Below are 20875 nucleotides of genomic sequence, written 5' to 3'. Positions count from 1 at the left end.
GAAAAGGATATTAGAAGTCACTGAGGGGTCTGTGACCATATAAAGGCACAAGGCTGCAGGCTGAGTTATACAGGGAACTCTGAGTATCACTCATGTATTATAAGGGATAATGTACCCCCTACTGTAAATGATAAGGATATTAGAAGTCACTGAGGGGTTGTTCTGTGACCATATAAAGACACAAGGCTGCAGGCTGAGTTATACAGGGAACTCTGAGTATCACTCATGTATTATAAGGGATAATGTACCCCCTACTGTAAATGATAAGGATATTAGAAGTCACTGAGGGGTTGTTCTGTGACTATATAAAGACACAAGGCTGCAGGCTGAGTTATACAGGGAACTCTGAGTATCACTCATGTATTATAAGGGATAATGTACCCCCTACTGTAAATGATAAGGATATTAGAAGTCACTGAGGGGTTGTTCTGTGACCATATAAAGGCACAAGGCTGCAGGCTGAGTTATACAGGGAACTCTGAGTATCACTCATGTATTATAAGGGATAATGTACCCCCTACTGTAAATGATAAGGATATTAGAAGTCACTGAGGGGTTGTTCTGTGACCATATAAAGGCACAAGGCTGCAGGCTGAGTTATACAGGGAACTCTGAGTATCACTCATGTATTATAAGGGATAATATACCCCCTACTGTAAATGATAAGGATATTAGAAGTCACTGAGGGGTTGTTCTGTGACCATATAAAGGCACAAGGCTGCAGGCTGAGTTATACAGGGAACTCTGAGTATCACTAATGTATTAAAAACTCCCAGCAATACCCTGGTTGCAGAGAATTAAACTTCAAGGAATAAACGTGGTGCAGAAAGTTAAACTCTCATGAATACACGGGGTGCAGGTAAATAAACTCTAAGGCATACATGGGGTGCAGGGAGTTAAAACTCTCAGGGATACACAGGGTGCAGGGAGTTAAACTGTCAGGAATACACGGGGTGCAGGGAGTTAAACTCTCAGGGATACACAGAGTGCAGGGAGTTAAACTCTCAGGGATACACAGAGTGCAGGGAGTTAAACTGTCAGGAATACACGGGGTGCAGGGAGTTAAACTCTCAGGGATACACAGAGTGCAGGGAGTTAAACTCTCAGGGATACACAGAGTGCAGGGAGTTAAACTGTCAGGGATACACGGGGTGCAGAGAGTTAAACTCTCAGGGATACACAGAGTGCAGGGAGTTAAACTCTCAGGGATACACAGAGTGCAGGGAGTTAAACTCTCAGGGATACACAGAGTGCAGGGAGTTAAACTGTCAGGGATACACGGGGTGCAGAGAGTTGCTGTACAGTCACAGGGATGATTGGATTTGTTTCTTTCATCACTCGTGGACGACCCCCCAGTAAAGCTCCAGCCAGTCTGGGCCCAGCAGGGACAGTTTCCTCAGCTCTGAGAGACCCGGATCTTTATCTGCAGTAAAGTGAGTGACGGAGACAGACTGGCAGAGAGCCCTGCGTGGCACAGACTGGCAGCGGGGGGGCGAGAGGGACCAACAAGTCTTGTGGGGCTGGGGGGGGATTCAAAGGAGAAAACGAGTCGAGGGAAAGTGACAGAAGGATTAGTTAGGGGTCAGCGAGGACTGGGGGGCACTTTACCCACAATTACATGGCACACCAGTCACTAGATTATATAACTAGCCCAGGGTGGCACCGACTATACACAAGTCATGGGGTGACACAGATTATACACAAGTCTAGGGGTGACACAGACTATACACAAGTCTAGGGGTGACACAGACTATATACAAGTCTAGGGGTGACACAGACTATACACAAGTCTAGGGGTGACACAGACTATACACAAGTCTAGGGGTGACACAGACTATATACAAGTCTAGGGGTGACACAGACTATACACAAGTCTAGGGGTGACACAGACTATATACAAGTCTAGGGGTGACACAGACTATACACAAGTCATGGGTGACACAGACTATACACAAGTCTAGGGGTGACACAGACTTATACACAAGTCTAGGGGTGACACAGACTAATACAAGTCTAGGGGTGACACCAGGACTATACACAAGTCTAGGGGTGACACAGACTATACACAAGTCTAGGGGTGACACAGACTATATACAAGTCTAGGGGTGACACAGACTATACACAAGTCTAGGGGTGACACAGACTATATACAAGTCTAGGGGTGACACAGACTATACACAAGTCATGGGGTGACACAGACTATACACAAGTCTAGGGGTGACACAGACTATACACAAGTCTAGGGGTGACACAGACTATACACAAGTCTAGGGGTGACACAGACTATACACAAGTCTAGGGGTGACAAGTCTAGGGGTGACACAGACTATACACAAGTCTAGGGGTGACACAGACTATACACAAGTCTAGGGGTGACACAGACTATACACAAGTCTAGGGGTGACACAGACTATATACAAGTCTAGGGGTGACACAGACTATACACAAGTTTAGGGGTGACAGACTATACACAAGTCATGGGGTGACACAGACTATACACAAGTCTAGGGGTGACACAGACTATACACAAGTCTAGGGGTGACACAGACTATACACAAGTCTAGGGGTGACACAGACTATAAGTCTAGGGTGACACAGACTATAACACAAGTCTAGGGGTGACACAGATTATACACAAGTCAGGGTGACACAGACTATACACAAGTCTAGGGGTTACACAGTACACAAGTCTATGGGGTGACACAGATTATACACAAGTCTAGGGGTGACACAGACTATACACAAGTCTAGGGTGACACAGTCTAGGGTGACACAGATTATACACAAGTCTAGGGGTGACACAGATTATACACAAGTCTAGGGGTGACACAGACTATACACAAGTCTAGGGGTGACACAGATTATACACAAGTCTAGGGGGTGACACAGACTATACCACAAGTCTAGGGGTGACACAGACTATATACAAAGTCTAGGGGGTGACACAGATTATACACAAGTCTAAGGGGGTGACACAGACTATACACAAGTCTAGGGGTGACACAGATTATACACAAGTCTAGGGGTGACAACAAGCAGACTATACACAAGTCTAGGGGTGACACAGACATACACAAGTCTAGGGGGTGACACAGACTATACACAAGTCTAGGGTGACACAGACTATACACAAGTCTAGGGGTGACACAGACTATACACAAGTCATGGGGTGACACAGACTATACACAAGGGGCAATTCAGTCTAGGGGTTGACACAGACTATACACAAGTCTAGGGGTGACACAGATTATACACAAGTCTAGGGGTGACACAGATTATACACAAGTCTAGGGGTGACACAGACTTATACACAAGTCTAGGGGTGACACAGACTATACACAAGTCTAGGGGTGACACAGATTATACACAAGTCTAGGGGTTGACACAGACTATATACAAGTCTAGGGGTGACACAGATTATACACAAGTCTAGGGGTGACACAGACTATACACAAGTCTAGGGGTGACCACAGATTATACACAAGTCTAGGGGTGACACAGACTATACACAAGTCTAGGGGGTGACACAGACTATACACAAATCTAGGGGTGGACCACAGATTATACACAAGTCTAGGGGTGACACAGACTATACACATGTCTAGGGGTGACACAGATTATATACAAGTCTAGGGGTGACACAGACTATACACAAGTCTAGGGGTGACACAGATTATACACAAGTCTAGGGGTGACACAGACTATACTCAAGTCTAGGGGTGACACAGACTATACACAAGTCTAGGGGTGACACAGACTATACACAAGTCTAGGGGTGACACAGACTATATACAAGTCTAGGGGTGACACAGACTATACACAAGTCTAGGGGTGACACAGACTATATACAAGTCTAGGGGTGACACAGACTATACACAAGTCTAGGGGTGACACAGACTATATACAAGTCTAGGGGTGACACAGACTATACACAAGTCTAGGGGTGACACAGACTATACACAAGTCTAGGGGTGACACAGACTAGTTGTTGTATACAAGTCTAGGGGTGACACAGACTATACACAAGTCTAGGGGTGACACAGACTATACACAAGTCTAGGGGTGCACAGACTATACACAAGTCTAGGGGTGACACAGACTATACACAAGTCTAGGGTGACACAGACTATACACAAGTCTAGGGGTGACACAGACTATACACACAGACTAATACAAGTCTAGGGGTGACACAGACTATACACAAGGGGTGCCATAGTTGGGGTGACCACAGACTATTACACAGTCTAGGGCGTTGACCACAGACTATATACAAGTCTAGGGGTGACACAGACTATACACAAGTCTAGGGGTGACACAGACTATACACAAGTCTAGGGGTGACACAGACTATATACAAGTCTAGGGTGACACAGACTATACACAAGTCTAGGGGTGACACAGACTATATACCAAGTCTAGGGGGTGACACAGACTATACACAAGTCATGGGGGGTGACACAGACTATACACAAGTCTAGGTGGTGACACAGACTATACACAAGTCTAGGGGTGACACAGACTAACACAAGTCTAGGGGTGACACAGACTATACACAAGTCTAGGGGTGACAAGTCTAGGGGTGACACAGACTATACACAAGTCTAGGGGTGACACAGACTATACACAAGTCTAGGGGTGACACAGACTATACACAAGTCTAGGGGTGACACAGACTATATACAAGTCTAGGGGTGACACAGACTATACACAAGTTTAGGGGTGACAGACTAAACACCAAGTCATGGGGTGACACAGACTATACACAAGTCTAAGGGGTGACACAGACTATACACAAAGTCTAGGGGTGACACAGACTATACACAAGTCTAGGGGTGACACAGACTATACACAAGTCTAGGGGTGACACAGACTATACACAAGTCTAGGGGTGACACAGATTATACACAAGTCATGGGGTGACACAGACTATACACAAGTCTAGGGGTTACACAGACTATACACAAGTCTAGGGGTGACACAGATTATACACAAGTCTAGGGGTGACACAGATTATACACAAGTCTAGGGGTGACACAGACTATACACAAGTCTAGGGGTGACACAGATTATACACAAGTCTAGGGGTGACACAGATTATACACAAGTCTAGGGGTGACACAGACTATACACAAGTCTAGGGGTGACACAGACTATACACAAGTCTAGGGGTGACACAGACTATATACAAGTCTAGGGGTGACACAGATTATACACAAGTCTAAGGGGTGACACAGACTATACACAAGTCTAGGGGTGACACAGATTATACACAAGTCTAGGGGTGACACAGACTATACACAAGTCTAGGGGTGACACAGACTATACACAAGTCTAGGGGTGACACAGATTATACACAAGTCTAGGGGTGACACAGACTATACACAAGTCATGGGGTGACACAGACTATACACAAGTCTAGGGGTTACACAGACTATACACAAGTCTAGGGGTGACACAGATTATACACAAGTCTAGGGGTGACACAGATTATACACAAGTCTAGGGGTGACACAGACTATACACAAGTCTAGGGGTGACACAGACTATACACAAGTCTAGGGGTGACACAGATTATACACAAGTCTAGGGGTGACACAGACTATATACAAGTCTAGGGGTGACACAGATTATACACAAGTCTAGGGGTGACACAGACTATACACAAGTCTAGGGGTGACACAGACTATACACAAGTCTAGGGGTGACACAGACTATATACAAGTCTAGGGGTGACACAGACTATACACAAGTCTAGGGGTGACACAGACTATATACAAGTCTAGGGGTGACACAGACTATACACAAGTCTAGGGGTGACACAGACTATATACAAGTCTAGGGGTGACACAGACTATACACAAGTCTAGGGGTGACACAGACTATACACAAGTCTAGGGGTGACACAGACTATATACAAGTCTAGGGGTGACACAGATTATACACAAGTCTAGGGGTGACAGACTATACACAAGTCTAGGGGTGACACAGACTATACACAAGTCTAGGGGTGACACAGACTATACACAAGTCTAGGGTGACACAGGACTATACACAAGTCTAGGGGTGACACAGACTATACACAAGTCTAGGGGTGACACAGACTATACACAAGTCTAGGGGTGACACAGACTATACACAAGTCTAGGGGTGACACAGACTATACACAAGTCTAGGGGTGACACAGACTATACACAAGTCTAGGGGTGACACAGACTATACACAAGTCTAGGGGTGACACAGACTATACACAAGTCTAGGGGTGACACAGATTATACACAAGTCTAGGGGTGACACAGATTATACACAAGTCTAGGGGTGACACAGATTATACACAAGTCTAGGGGTGACACAGACTATATACAAGTCTAGGGGTGACACAGACTATACACAAGTCTAGGGGTGACACAGATTATACACAAGTCTAGGGGTGACACAGATTATACACAAGTCTAGGGGTGACACAGATTATACACAAGTCTAGGGGTGACACAGATTATACACAAGTCTAGGGGTGACACAGATTATACACAAGTCTAGGGGTGACACAGATTATACACAAGTCTAGGGGTGACACAGACTATACACAAGTCTAGGGGTGACACAGATTATACACAAGTCTAGGGGTGACACAGATTATACACAAGTCTAGGGGTGACACAGATTATACACAAGTCTAGGGGTGACACAGACTATACACAAGTCTAGGGGTGACACAGACTATACACAAGTCTAGGGGTGACACAGATTATACACAAGTCTAGGGGTGACACAGAGAATAGACAGGTCCGTGCCCTTTGGTTTGTCCCCACAGTCCCATGTGACCGAGTGATAACAAAGTCGCCAGTCTGACGGTCCCTAGAGGAGGAGGAGGGAGGGGTCGGCTATGTCCCTCGCTCTATTCAGGGCCTGGAATTTCCTCTCTCCTCAGCCCTTTCATTTGTGTTTAGATTCACTTCCTTATCAGTGGGAGGCGCCACTGGGTCCGTCACGTTGTGCTACTTGGCCCCGCCCCCTTGTGACAGGAGCACGAGCCGAGCGCGGGAATTGTTCCCAATTTGTCCCAAGTGGAATGTCCCAGCCCCGGCCTCCCCTCCCTCCGCTTCCTTCCCCCTCGCGCTTTATTTACATCTTTATTTCTGTCGCTGATTGTGTGGCCTGTGTGTAAAACTCCCACGCGTCACTACGTACTGCCCTCTGATTGGCTGCTTCACGGGACGCCCCATAAGGCCCTAATACAAATACACTTTAAATAAATATTAGTAAAACAGCTAAACCTCTAGACATTTTGGTTGCCAGAAGATTTTTGCCCCCAAATTGAGGAAAGTCATTGGAAAATGTCAAGAGGGACGGGAGACTGGGGTACAGAACCCAAAATGTGGTAACTCCAGACTTCTACACAAGTCAGTCCCATTGCATGCTGGGTATTGTAGTCTTACATTACACTTGGCAAAAACTACATTTCCCAACATGCATTGGAAGAGGCAGGCCTGGCAAATTTGGGCAAGAAAAAAAACTTTGGCTAGATTCCAAAGTACAAACTAGTCAAAGGCCCAAAAAGTAGCCCAAATCTGTACTTTGGCTAGTTTGTACTTTTTAAACCTGCTTGGGCTTTAGATTAGAAACCCAATTTGGCTGGAAAACGGCCAACCTGCCACATGCTGGCTCTGTGCCCATGAAGGAGAGACCTGTGAGGGTTGGGGAGCTCTGTGCCCATGAAGGAGAGACCTGTGAGGGTTGGGGAGCTCTGTGCCCATGAAGGAGAGACCTGTGAGGGTTGGGGAGCTCTGTGCCCATGAAGGAGAGACATGTGAGGGTTGGGGAGCTCTGTGCCCATGAAGGAGAGACATGTGAGGGTTGGGGAGCTCTGTGTCCATGAAGGAGAGACATGTGAGGGTTGGGGAGCTCTGTGCCCATGAAGGAGAGATCTGTGAGGGTTGGGGAGCTCTGTGCCCATGAAGGAGAGACATGTGAGGGTTGGGGAGCTCTGTGTCCATGAAGGAGAGACATGTGAGGGTTGGGGAGCTCTGTGCCCATGAAGGAGAGACATGTGAGGGTTGCAGAGCTCTGTGCCCATGAAGGAGAGACATGTGAGGGTTGGGGAGCTCTGTGCCCATGAAGGAGAGACCTGTGAGGGTTGGGGAGCTCTGTGCCCATGAAGGAGAGACATGTGAGGGTTGGGGAGCTCTGTGCCCATGAAGGAGAGATCTGTGAGGGTTGGGGAGCTCTGTGCCCATGAAGGAGAGACCTGTGAGGGTTGGGGAGCTCTGTGCCCATGAAGGAGAGACATGTGAGGGTTGGGGAGCTCTGTGCCCATGAAGGAGAGACATGTGAGGGTTGGGGAGCTCTGTGCCCATGAAGGAGAGACATGTGAGGGTTGGGGAGCTCTGTGCCCATGAAGGAGAGACATGTGAGGGTTGGGGAGCTCTGTGCCCATGAAGGAGAGACCTGTGAGGGTTGGGGGGCTCTGTGCCACAGACTATACACAAGTCTAGGGGTGACACAGACTATATACAAGTCTAGGGGTGACACAGACTATACACAAGTCTAGGGGTGACACAGACTATACACAAGTCTAGGGGTGACACAGACTATACACAAGTCTAGGGGTGACACAGACTATACACAAGTCTAGGGGTGACACAGACTATACACAAGTCTAGGGGTGACACAGATGACACTGTTTACATTGTAAGTAATTCATTCTGCCATTTAAAAAGTTATTCTTCAGTTAATAAATGCATTTTTAGTTGTGATATTGGTGAGTAGGAGACATGTCAGGTCATTGTGCCTGATCCTGAGCTTTCAGAATGAGCCAGCACTGCACAATGGAACTGCTTTCAGATAAGCTATTGTTTCTAATACTAAATGGAACTGAAGGATTGGTGACGGGTTAACTAGACTTGGAGTGCTGCTCTCATATCTACCACAAGGTGGGGCATGGGAGCATTTTTATAAATGCAGGTGTCAGGTGTTATCTGGTTACCTTCCCATTGTTCTGCTGCTGGGGGGGGGGTGGAAGGGAGAGGGCTGATATCACTCCAACTTGCAGCGCAGCAGTAAAGAGTAACTGAGGATTATCACAGCACAAGTCACATGACTGGGGGCACCTGGGAAACTAAAAACATGTCTAGCACCGTGTCAGATTTTAAAATTAAATATAAAAAAAAATCTGTTTGCTCTTTTGAAGAATTGATTTCAGTGAAGAATTCTGCAGGAGCAGCACTATTAACTGATACATTTTGTAAAAAGAAAAGTTTTCCCACAACAGAATCTCTGTGTATTTATTACTTTGCTATTTATGCTAGGGATGCACCGAATCCAGGATTCTTAGCCTTAGCATGCCCACCTGCACCCACATTTATACAAAGTGCCATGCTCAACAAATGCCATTAGTGTAACATAAATGTTTCCTGAGTTCCATCAAATTCTCTCCTATTAACCAGTGAAGTGCAGTTTTACATCCCAGCAGCAGAGGGCGATATTGCTTCATTATCATGTATTCATCAAGAAAATAATCACATGTTAGTGTCTCCTATTCCCAACCCTCACAGGTCTCTCCTTCATGGGCACAGAGCTCCCCAACCCTCACATGTCTCTCCTTCATGGGCACAGAGCCCCCAAACCCTCATATGTCTCTTCTTCATGGGCAGAGAGCTCCTCAACCCTCACAGGTCACTCCTTCATGGGCACAGAGCCCCCCAACCCTCATATGTCTCTTCTTCATGGGCACAGAGCTCCCCAACCCTCACATGTCTCTCCTTCATGGGTACAGAGCTCCCCAACCCTCACAGGTCTCTCCTTCATGGGCACAGAGCTCCCCAACCCTCACAGGTCTCTCCTTCATGGGCACAGAGCTCCCCAACCCTCACTAATCTCTCCTTCATGGGTACAGAGCTCCTCAACCCTCACATGTCTCTCCTTCATGGGCACAGAGCTCCCCATCCCTCACAGGTCTCTCCTTCATGGGCACAGAGCTCCCCAACCCTCACAGGTCACTTCTTCATGGGTACAGAGCTCCCCAACCTTCACATGTCTCTCCTTCATGGGCACAGAGCTCCCCAACCCTCACAGGTCTCTCCTTCATGGGCGCAGAGCCCCCAACCCTCACAGGTCTCTCCTTCATGGGCACAGAGCTCCCCAACCCTCACAGGTCTCTCCTTCATGGGCAAAAAGCTCCCCAACCCTCACATGTCTCTCCTTCATGGGCACAGAGCCCCCAACCCTCACAGGTCTCTCCTTCATGGGCACAGAGCTCCCCAACCCTCACAGGTCTCTCCTTCATGGGCAAAAAGCTCCCCAACCCTCACATGTCTCTCCTTCATGGGCACAGAGCTCCCCAACCCTCACAGGTCACTTCTTCATGGGTACAGAGCTCCCCAACCTTCACATGTCTCTCCTTCATGGGCACAGAGCTCCCCAACCCTCACAGGTCTCTCCTTCATGGGTACAGAGCTCCCCAACCCTCACAGGTCTCTCGTTCATGGGTACAGAGCTCCTCAACCTTCACTGGTCTCTCGTTCATGGGCACAGAGCTCCCCAACCCTCACAGGTCTCTCCTTCATGGGTACAGAGCTCCCCAACCCTCATATGTCTCTTCTTCATGGGCACAGAGCTCCCAACCCTCACATGTCTCTCCTTCATGGGCACAGAGCCCACCAACCCTCACAGGTCTCTCCTTCATGGGCACAGAACTCCCCAACCCTCACATGTCTCTCCTTCATGGGCACAGAACTCCCCAACCCTCACATGTCTCTCCTTCATGGACACAGAGTTCCCCAACCCTCACAGGTCTCTCCTTCATGGGCACAGAGCTCCCCAACCCTCACAGGTCTCTCCTTCATGGGCACAGAGCTCCTCAACCCTCATATGTCTCTCCTTCATGGGCACAGAGCTCCCCAACCCTCACATGTCTCTCCTTCATGGGCACAGAGCTCCCAACCCTCACAGGTCTCTCCTTCATGGACACAGAGCCCCCAACCCTCACATGTCTCTCCTTCATGGGCACAGAGCTCCTCAACACTCACATGTCTCTCCTTCATGGACACAGAGCTTCCTAATCCTCACATGTCTCTCCTTCATGGGCACAGAGCTCCTCAACCCTCACATGTCTCTCCTTCATGGGCACAGAGCTCCTCAACCCTCACAGGTCTCTCCTTCATGGACACAGAGCTCCCCAACCCTCACATGTCTCTCCTTCATGGGCACAGAGCTCCCCGATCCTCACAGGTCTATCCTTCATTGGTACAGAGCCCCCCAACCCTCACAGGTCTCTCCCTCATGGGCACAGAGCTCCCCAACCCTCACAGGTCTCTCCTTCATGGGCACAGAGCTCCCCAACCCTCACAGGTCTCTCCTTCATGGGTACAGAGCTCCTCAACACTCACATGTCTCTCCTTCATGGACACAGAGCTCCCCAACCCTCACAGGTCTCTCCTTCATGGGCACAGAGCTCCTCAACCCTCATATGTCTCTCCTTCATGGGCACAGAGCCCCCCAACCCTCACAGGTCTCTCCTTCATGGGCACAGAACTCCCCAACCCTCACAGGTCTCTCCTTCATGGGCACAGAGCTCCCCAACCCTCACAGGTCTCTCCTTCATGGGCACAGAGCTCCCCAACCCTCACATGTCTCTCCTTCATGGGTACAGAGCTCCCCAACCCTCACAGGTCTCTCCTTCATGGGCACAGAGCCAGCATGTGGCAGGTTGGCCGTTTTCCAGCCAAATTGGGTTTCTAATCTAAAGCCCAATGAAGCAATATCGCCCTCTGCTGCTGGGATGTAACACTGCACTTCACTGGTTAATAGGAGAGAATTTGGTGGAACTCAGGAAACATTTATGTTACACTAATGGCATTTGTTGAGCATGGCACTTTGTATAAATGTGGGTGCAGGTGGGCATGCTAAGGCTAAGAATCCTGGATTCGGTGCATCCCTAGCATAAATAGCAAAGTAATAAATACACAGAGATTCTGTTGTGGGAAAACTTTTCTTTTTACAAAATGTATCAGTTAATAGTGCTGCTCCTGCAGAATTCTTCACTGAAATCAATTCTTCAAAAGAGCAAACAGATTTTTTTTTATATTTAATTTTAAAATCTGACACGGTGCTAGACATGTTTTTAGTTTCCCAGGTGCCCCCAGTCATGTGACTTGTGCTGTGATAATCCTCAGTTACTCTTTACTGCTGCGCTGCAAGTTGGAGTGATATCAGCCCTCTCCCTTCCACCCCCCCCCCAGCAGCAGAACAATGGGAAGGTAACCAGATAACACCTGACACCTGCATTTATAAAAATGCTCCCATGCCCCACCTTGTGGTAGATATGAGAGCAGCACTCCAAGTCTAGTTAACCCGTCACCAATCCTTCAGTTCCATTTAGTATTAGAAACAATAGCTTATCTGAAAGCAGTTCCATTGTGCAGTGCTGGCTCATTCTGAAAGCTCAGGATCAGGCACAATGACCTGACATGTCTCCTACTCACCAATATCACAACTAAAAATGCATTTATTAACTGAAGAATAACTTTTTAAATGGCAGAATGAATTACTTACAATGTAAACAGTGTCATCTAGTAACAAAAACTATAACATGAAAATCACGACAGAATCCCTTTAATGGGGTATTGTCTGCATGTGCATTCATTTTACTTTTAACCTTTCTCATTTAGTATTTCATAGATTTTAAGGTATATCTGGCTGCCGGGATAAGTGGGCCGGGCACCTGTATGAATGAAAGAAATGGGAGTAGTAGGTGGCCCAGAGTGTAAGATTCCTTAAAGGGGAGCTAAAGTAAAACAGAATAAGGCTAGAAATGCTGTATTTTGTATACTAAACATAAACATGAACTTACTGCACCACAAGCCTAATCAAACAAATGATTTATGCTTTCAAAGTTGGCCACAGGGGGTCACCATCTTGTAACTTTGTTATACATCTTTGCAAGACCAAGACTGTGCACATGCTCAGTGTGATCTGGGCTGCTTAGGGATCGTCATAAATGATCAAAACAGCACAAGTCAAATAATATCTGCCATAGAAGCAAGACTGATTAATAATGAGAATATTCACACTGCACTGGGTCTGTAGATACAAATCTCTACACAGTCTGCTCTACAGGGAAACAAACAAAGCTGTTTGAGTTCAGGGAAGTAAGGCGGGAGCTCCCCCTGCTGTTGGAAAGTTTGATCGTTTCCCTGCAGAGCAGTTAGGGACCGTCTGAAGTTTCCTATCCTCAGCAGTAAGAGTAAGTAAAACAAAGGGGCATTTCACTGGGTACACATTTTTTTAATTAAAGTATATTGGAGATAGGTTTCTTTTTCATTAAAGAAAGTAAAAATGGGATTTATTGTTTTGCCTTTACATCCCCTTAATAAAAAGCAACAACAAAAGTGAATTTAACTTAAACACACGCAAAATAACATTTGTAAAGTTGCCCGGATTGTGTTTGTGCTGCCCCAGCCAAGCTGTTTTACTCCTCCAACTGTAACTGTGCATCAACCTTCTGCCCCCCACCCCATGGCACCCCCACCCCAGTAAAAGAGACAGAACATAAGGAGAATAATTCCTTTATTTCAAAATTCCACCGCCTTCCAGCAGGGGGGGCATCAGTCTATTCTACTAGGGACCAATGAGAAGCAGAGAGGTTGCTGTAATCAATATCCTGGGGCTGCATCGTGGCGCCTCTATCAGCAGGACACTTGGATCTGATGTGCTCATTCATTTCTTCTTTACTACACAACAGCCTCACTTGGTAGCAACCAGCACTATCTACTAATTATCTATAGGATACAGTTCCACGTGCCACATCACTTAGCTGAAGGGGTCCGGCAGCATCATCCACATAATGACTGGCAAGAGCAGCAGCGCACACAAGACAAGGCGTCCCTCCGGCACATGGTGGGTCCCTCCGGCACATGGTGGGCCCCTGTCTAGTCCATCAGTTCCTTGATGCACCAGCAGCACAGCAGGAAGTAGATACATTCCTTCAGGGTCTTCAGGAAGGAGTAACCCAAATTCATTCCCATGGCGCTCTTGTAGCGGGAGAATGGCAGCGTCATGTTGCGCAGGGCATGTCCCACATTGAGGGGTGCTTGTGGAACTATAGGGCGACGTGGGTCTGAGTGGAACAGGGAAGCCAGGAGAGAGCGGTACCGTTCCAGTGGAATCATAATGTGGGTGTGCGGAGCTGGAGGGGGGGCAATATATCAGCTGTCACACAGGGGCACGAGGCCTGGGATGGGAGGAGGGAGAAGCCAGTGGAACAGGCCTGAATGTGCTGCACTTTACTCACTCCCCATAGTTTTGGCTCAGCACAGCTTTCCCCGGCTGGGGGGGTGCAGTCAGCTGACCTGGAGTGGGATTGTGCTGATACAGTGAGAGGTAGAACTGCTGAGACAGACGATCTGCAGGAGCCATTGTCCTCCGTCACTTCCAGAATAATGGGCAGGATTATAGGAGACTAGTAAGTACTACTCGATCAGTACCCCTTATGTTCGACAGGTCTCTAGCCACTCACAGCACCCCCTCCCCCTACACACACTCATTTCCCTGTACCCCAATTCCTCCCCAACAGCTGCTGTGCCCACGAGGGGTGGCACCCAAATCAGCACAGGTGTCTACTCCACATCTTGGCTTAGGGGTATCTGTAGACTGGCAAGAGAGAACAGGTCAGATAGTTGGGGTACAGAGACAAATAGGGGTGGAGGGAATGAGTAGCACACACACATGGAGCATGGCACACAATTTATTAAGACACAGGGTAGAGCAGTGCCAGTCACAATAGTAACACCCCCTTTATAAAATATATACATTCCACTAAAATACAGCGTCGTACAACAAGTTAGACTGACAGCAGACTCACGGACACATCAGAAGGACGGACGAGGGACGGAGACCCCGCAGAAGACCACTGAGCTGTTGCCATTGGGGTGGCGCTTTCCTCTTGAGTTACAGGCACTTTAAAGCTCAAATCTGATTGGCAGACGCCCCCACAAACACTGACTGGCAGGTGAGTTAGAAGGAGGGAACCATTTAGTGACATGGGGGCGACAATGATGTCATAAGACAAATTACTTCCTGGAGACGCGCTCCTCCTCCTCATTTTGCAGTTTGTAGGCGGGATGGTAGCTCTCAGCGCCGGCTGGGGTGGTAAATCGTAGGGCCGGGTTCTTCACGGTGTTCTCCATGCTGCCCAGAGAGGTGTACCTGCAACGGGAGAGCCAAGGACCCATGAGAGAGGGCTGTGATGTCACAGAGGGAGGAGCAAAGGCTGTGAGGTGCACGGGGATAGTTACCCTTTATCATAGAGAATACAGTAGGGAATGAAGAGCGTCCGCAGGAAGTCCCAGATGTCCCGGTATGACCAGTCCTGCAGTGGCAAATGAAAGGGGTGTTGCACTGGCGGTTATGACTTCATAACAGACGTAGAAGAATTGTGCAGGATAATATTGTGATCTACAGGAAAGTAATGCTTTGCGCTGTTTCTCATAAATATATCAGAATTACCTGTCAATGCGTTTTACTGAGCATCATGGGAAATTAAAGGCAAAGTCATCTCACCTTGGTATTCCCACCCGGTCAGACTGTAAGATTAGGATGTCAAAATCTCCGGTATTATTACTGCCCAAAACTGACACCTGGCAGGGAGCCCCCATCACTCAGCAGTGGGGAACGTCTCCCCGTACTGTAAGAAGCACACACAGCTGACACTCACCAGCAGGGGGTTGACTCTCATGTACTTTGGCCAGTCGGGGTCTGTCAGGCACATGGGGGTGAGTGTCCGTGAATAGGGGTCGGAGCGCCTGGTGCCCATCAGAACTGCTTCCAGGTTGGGTTGTTCTACTTTCAGCTCCACAAGGGCCTGTTTGATATATCCTTGTATAGTGTAGATCTGGAGATTGTACCTGTGGGCATAATAAAGGGGGGTTAATTTCAGAGCCCAAGGGGGTCGTTGACCCCAGGACAGGCTGGACTCTCACCGTTTGGTCGTACTCTGCATGAACTGCTCCATCTCTGGGAAGGGGGACACGATTCGGATGTACAGAGCCTGCAGTTTGTCCTTCTGATCCGGGAATTTCCTGAGGAGCAAAGGAGAGAAGGTGATTGGCCGATGTGTGACACTGCACCCATAGGTGCCTATATGAGTGGCGTCTCCTCACCTTTGTACAGTGGCGTGAAACAGGTGCAGGAGGGCCGTGCAGTCTTTGCCCCCATTAAAGGCCACACAGATCTTCTCTAGGCTGTAAGTGTCCAGCGCCTCCTCCAGTGTCTTCAGTGCTGCAGCCACCTTGTCCCCCAGGGGGGAGCCTATCAGGAGCAAGGGAATCATTCAACAGCTGTAGTAAGGGCCCACACAGGGGCCCCAAACTCTTCTCACTACTGTTTCACCCCTCAACACCTCCCACTGCCCAAACTTGCTTCAATTCATAATCCTGCCTAACATTCCATGCCTGGGTCAGACTAACCAGCAGAGCTCGGTCTCAATTCAATGGATGAGCAGCCCTGGGGCAGGAAGTACTGGTGGGGGGCGGGGAGATTGGATTCACTTACCCCAGGGGGTTTCCTGCCTGACCACAGGAAAGAGAGCAGCCTGGGGGCAGAAAGTACTGGGGAGGGGGTGGTTGAATTCACTTACCCCTGAGGGTTTCCTGCCTGACTATGGGAAAGAGAGCAGCCCGGGGGCAGAAAGTACCTCTACTGGGCGGGAATGGATTTACTTACCTGTCTGACTGTGGGAAAGAGAGCAGCCATGGGGCAGGAAGTACTGGGGAAGGGGGAAGATTGGAATTGGGATTCACTTACCCGGGGGGGGGGTCCTGTCTGACCATGGGAAAGAGAGCAGCCCAGGAGTAAGTAGGACACAGTATCTGAGCTCTGCAACTCGGTTACGGGGGGGGGGCATTGGATTTGCTTACAAGGGGTAAGGGTGGGGGTCTGTCTGACCATGGGAAAGAGAGCAGCCCCAGAGCAGAAAGTGCAGAGAATAAGAGTTGTACCTGAGTGGGCAAGCTGATAAACTTGGGCTGCAGCCTGTGTCACTGGGTCTTTCACAAAAGGCACCACCACCCCGGGGGGCAGATGTTCTATCAAGAACTTGTGAGCTTCCTCCAGATGTGCCTCGGAATGGGAGTCCAGCACCAGCAGCACCCGGAAGTAGTTGTTGCTCCAGTCGGGGTATGAGCCGAGACTCACGTGTTTCCTGAATCGCCCATTGACCTCTCCCAGCACCCCGGCAATGGCCACCTCATCGGCACTGACGCAGATCTCCCGGTAGTGGAAGTGAGTCTTGTCATTACGGAAGAGGTGGTCCAACCCCTCCAGAGACTTCTCCAATAGGGACGGGATGCCGGGGAAAACGTAGACATTCCCAACGCTGACCAGCGGGTATTTAAAGCAGTCGCCGGTCCTCTTGTCTGTGCCGTAATTGAGTCTGGAGGACACGGGGATCTGAGCCAACTTCATCTCCGGGCACCACGACTCCGACTTGCCAAAAAATGTCTGCACCAGAGACACCAGCTCCGGGTGAGGGAAGGTCTTCTCTCCAAATGCCTTGGCCACCCCCTCGAATGTGACATCATCATGAGTCGGGCCGATGCCCCCCGACGTTAGTACATAGGTGTAACGGGAAGAGAAATCTGCTATCTCGCCGGCAATGATGTCAATGTCATCCGGGATCACCGAGATCTTATTGACTTGAACCCCAATGGAACGGAGATTCTTGCACATAAAGAATGAGTTTGTGTCCTGCGTGTGGCCCTGTAACCACAGACAAGCAGCATATTCATATACATATAGGGGCCCTCCATCCTCACCACCCACCCATATCTATGTACAGAGGAGAGTGCCCTGAGTTACTACTTACCCTCTGATCATAGATTAACTCTACCGACTCATCATGTGACTCCTCCTTCATTATTAACTCAACCTATTAACTCAACCTGCTGTGCAAAGTGCTGCCATAGGTAACCCTTCATATACCAGCTCCCTGTGTACTGAATCCCAACACCCACTGAGGAGGTCTATGGCCATATATAGAGAACTCTGAGTGTCACTCATGTATTATAAGGGATAATGTACCCCTACTGTAAATGATAAGATTAGAAGTCACTGAGGGGTTGTTCTGTGACCATATAAAGGCACAAGGCTGCAGGCTGAGTTATACAGGGAACTCTGAGTATCACTCATGTATTATAAGGGATAATGTACCCCCTACTGTAAATGATAAGGATATTAGAAGTCACTGAGGGGTTGTTCTGTGACCATATAAAGGCACAAGGCTGCAGGCTGAGTTATACAGGGAACTCTGAGTATCACTCATGTATTATAAGGGATAATGTACCCCTACTGTAAATGATAAGGATATTAGAAGTCACTGAGGGGTTGTTCTGTGACCATATAAAGGCACAAGGCTGCAGGCTGAGTTATACAGGGAACTCTGAGTATCACTCATGTATTATAAGGGATAATGTACCCCCTACTGTAAATGATAAGGATATTAGAAGTCACTGAGGGGTTGTTCTGTGACCATATAAAGGCACAAGGCTGCAGGCTGAGTTATACAGGGAACTCTGAGTATCACTCATGTATTATAAGGGATAATGTACCCCCTACTGTAAATGATAAGGATATTAGAAGTCACTGAGGGGTTGTTCTGTGACCATATAAAGGCACAAGGCTACAGGCTGAGTTATACAGGGAACTCTGAGTATCACTCATGTATTATAAGGGATAATATTATCTGTAAATAAGGATGTTGGGCTGAAGATCAGTACTGGATAATTACAGGTTAGTTTGTTATGAGATCTGACCTTTAGAATCTCGTCTCCGATGATGATAATCCCGGCAGTCACAGGTGGCACATTAGTAGCCAGACAGGGACTAGTGGAAGTCATGGCTAAGTGCTGCCGTATTGTCCTTAAGCGAAGGGCACTTCTCACAAGCCACAGGCGGGTACACACAGACATGGGCCCCTCATTCAGGGGAGGGGGGGGCTGGATCTGTGGAAGAAACAAAATAGAGAGATATAATGGGGGGCCCTAGTGACACAGTGTAACAGCTGTTATTATTATTGTTGTTATTATTATTATTATTATTATTAATTCTGGGGATACACTGAACTCACACAGGAAAAGAGTAAATGTCACGTGACAGGGGGACACAGGAACAGAGAGTCCGTCACAGTAACACTCCCCCGCTGAGATCCCTCTAACTCACGTCACTGACACTTGCCCTTGGGCTGAGAATGGGCTGCCAAGAAAGAATTATTGACACCCGGCCCGTACCCTTGTTTGTGCCCCTTCCACTCTCACCTGCTCCAACGACTCTTCTGAGCCTCTCACACCGGCTCCCAACACTGCAACCCACAAACCCGCCCACTCCCCAACTCTATTCGCCGGCTTGTCTGTCACTCTGCATCATAAGCTCTGTGATTGGTTTCCTTTCAACAGCAGCACGTCCCCTCAGCACAGTTTTGCCAGGGAAACAGCCACCCCGAGCATGAAGTTCCGCTCCATTGGGCGCCCGTCTATTGGCTGTAACTGCTCGGGGCGGGACAAGTCCTCTCCTATCAGTCTGCCCACTGGAACCAATTGATTAGCGCACGCAGCCTCCCCAGCTGTCAATCTCTGCACTCCAGCACATCCAGTCTCACAATTCACTGCTGCTACAGAACAACCTCAGTGACTTCTAATATCCTTATCATTTACAGTAGGGGGTACATTATCCCTTATAATACATGAGTGATACTCAGAGTTCCCTGTATAACTCAGCCTGCAGCCTTGTGCCTTTATATGGTCACAGAACAACCCCTCAGTGACTTCTAATATCCTTATCATTTACAGTAGGGGGTACATTATCCCTTATAATACATGAGTGATACTCAGAGTTCCCTGTATAACTCAGCCTGCAGCCTTGTACCTTTATATGGTCACAGAACAACCCCTCAGTGACTTCTAATATCCTTATCATTTACAGTAGGGGGTACATTATCCCTTATAATACATGAGTGATACTCAGAGTTCCCTGTATAACTCAGCCTGCAGCCTTGTGCCTTTATATGGTCACAGAACAACCCCTCAGTGAATTCTAATATCCTTATCATTTACAGTAGGGGGTACATTATCCCTTATAATACATGAGTGATACTCACATTTTATGTATGCTCTTGGGGACAGCTTGTTGGATTGGCCTGAATAAAATGAAAGTGAATTGTGCTGCAAGTGTAGCTGATCTTCAGGCCAGTGAAATAATTGATTAAATCCCCTTCCCTGACTGATGTACAAGTGTCTCAGTAAAGTGTCAGTAAGTTGCTACAAACTGGGCCCAGTGATGCCACTCACTCCAACAACAAAGAGCAATTGCACTACATGTCTCTTTATATTTACTGCCGGGTCCAATTTCTCAAACAATATAAAAGGATTTAGTTCTTTTCTAGGTTTTTTCTTTTATCTGTTTTAATCAGTAGGCTTGCTACATTGTTTCAGGAGTCAGAAGCAGCAGTGCAGAGTACAGTATGGCACTGACAGATACAATGACAGTTACACCACTAAAAATCCAGTGAGAATAAGGAATGAATGGATATTGGGTAGTGTCTTAGAGTTGTATTTTCTTTCATTAATAAACAGGGTTTATAAAAACAAAAATGATTGGTGATTAATATCTCAGTTCTGGGGTTTTGTTGTCCAGTAAACAGGATAAATGACACTATGTGGGGGTAACATAAAAACAGTAGGTCACTGACTGATTCGTTTCTGCAGCTGAAAGAGAATATTGTACAATGTATGATTTGTGCAAATGATTTCCCTTTATCATAAGATCATAGATTCCACTGAGAAGCCTCTGTATAAACAAACCCCTCCCTCTCCTGAGCTGACAAGGAGCA

General features: G+C 47.8%; 1 protein-coding gene across 4 annotated transcripts; it reads right to left on the bottom strand.

Moving 5' to 3' along the window:
• Window positions 1-13546: 13546 nt before the first annotated feature.
• On the bottom strand, window positions 13547-19464 carry flad1.L (flavin adenine dinucleotide synthetase 1 L homeolog). 4 transcript variants are annotated; one of them, XM_041571998.1, is made up of 9 exons: window positions 19305-19464; window positions 18804-18992; window positions 16992-17751; window positions 16155-16302; window positions 15975-16073; window positions 15710-15899; window positions 15291-15364; window positions 15070-15201; window positions 13547-14646 (listed from the first exon to the last, which is right to left on the bottom strand). In XM_041571998.1, the coding sequence occupies exons 2-9, from the start codon at window positions 18957-18959 to the stop codon at window positions 14613-14615; spliced, it is 1593 nt and encodes a 530-aa protein (XP_041427932.1). In that variant the 5' UTR covers window positions 18960-18992; window positions 19305-19464; the 3' UTR covers window positions 13547-14612.
• Between the last annotated feature and the right edge of the window lie 1411 nt (window positions 19465-20875).

Source organism: Xenopus laevis, chromosome 8L, assembly GCF_017654675.1.
Source record: "Xenopus laevis strain J_2021 chromosome 8L, Xenopus_laevis_v10.1, whole genome shotgun sequence".
In the NCBI taxonomy this organism is placed as follows: domain Eukaryota; kingdom Metazoa; phylum Chordata; class Amphibia; order Anura; family Pipidae; genus Xenopus; species Xenopus laevis.
Note: the sequence above shows the minus strand (reverse complement) of the source record. Positions and strands in the feature narration are given on the sequence as shown.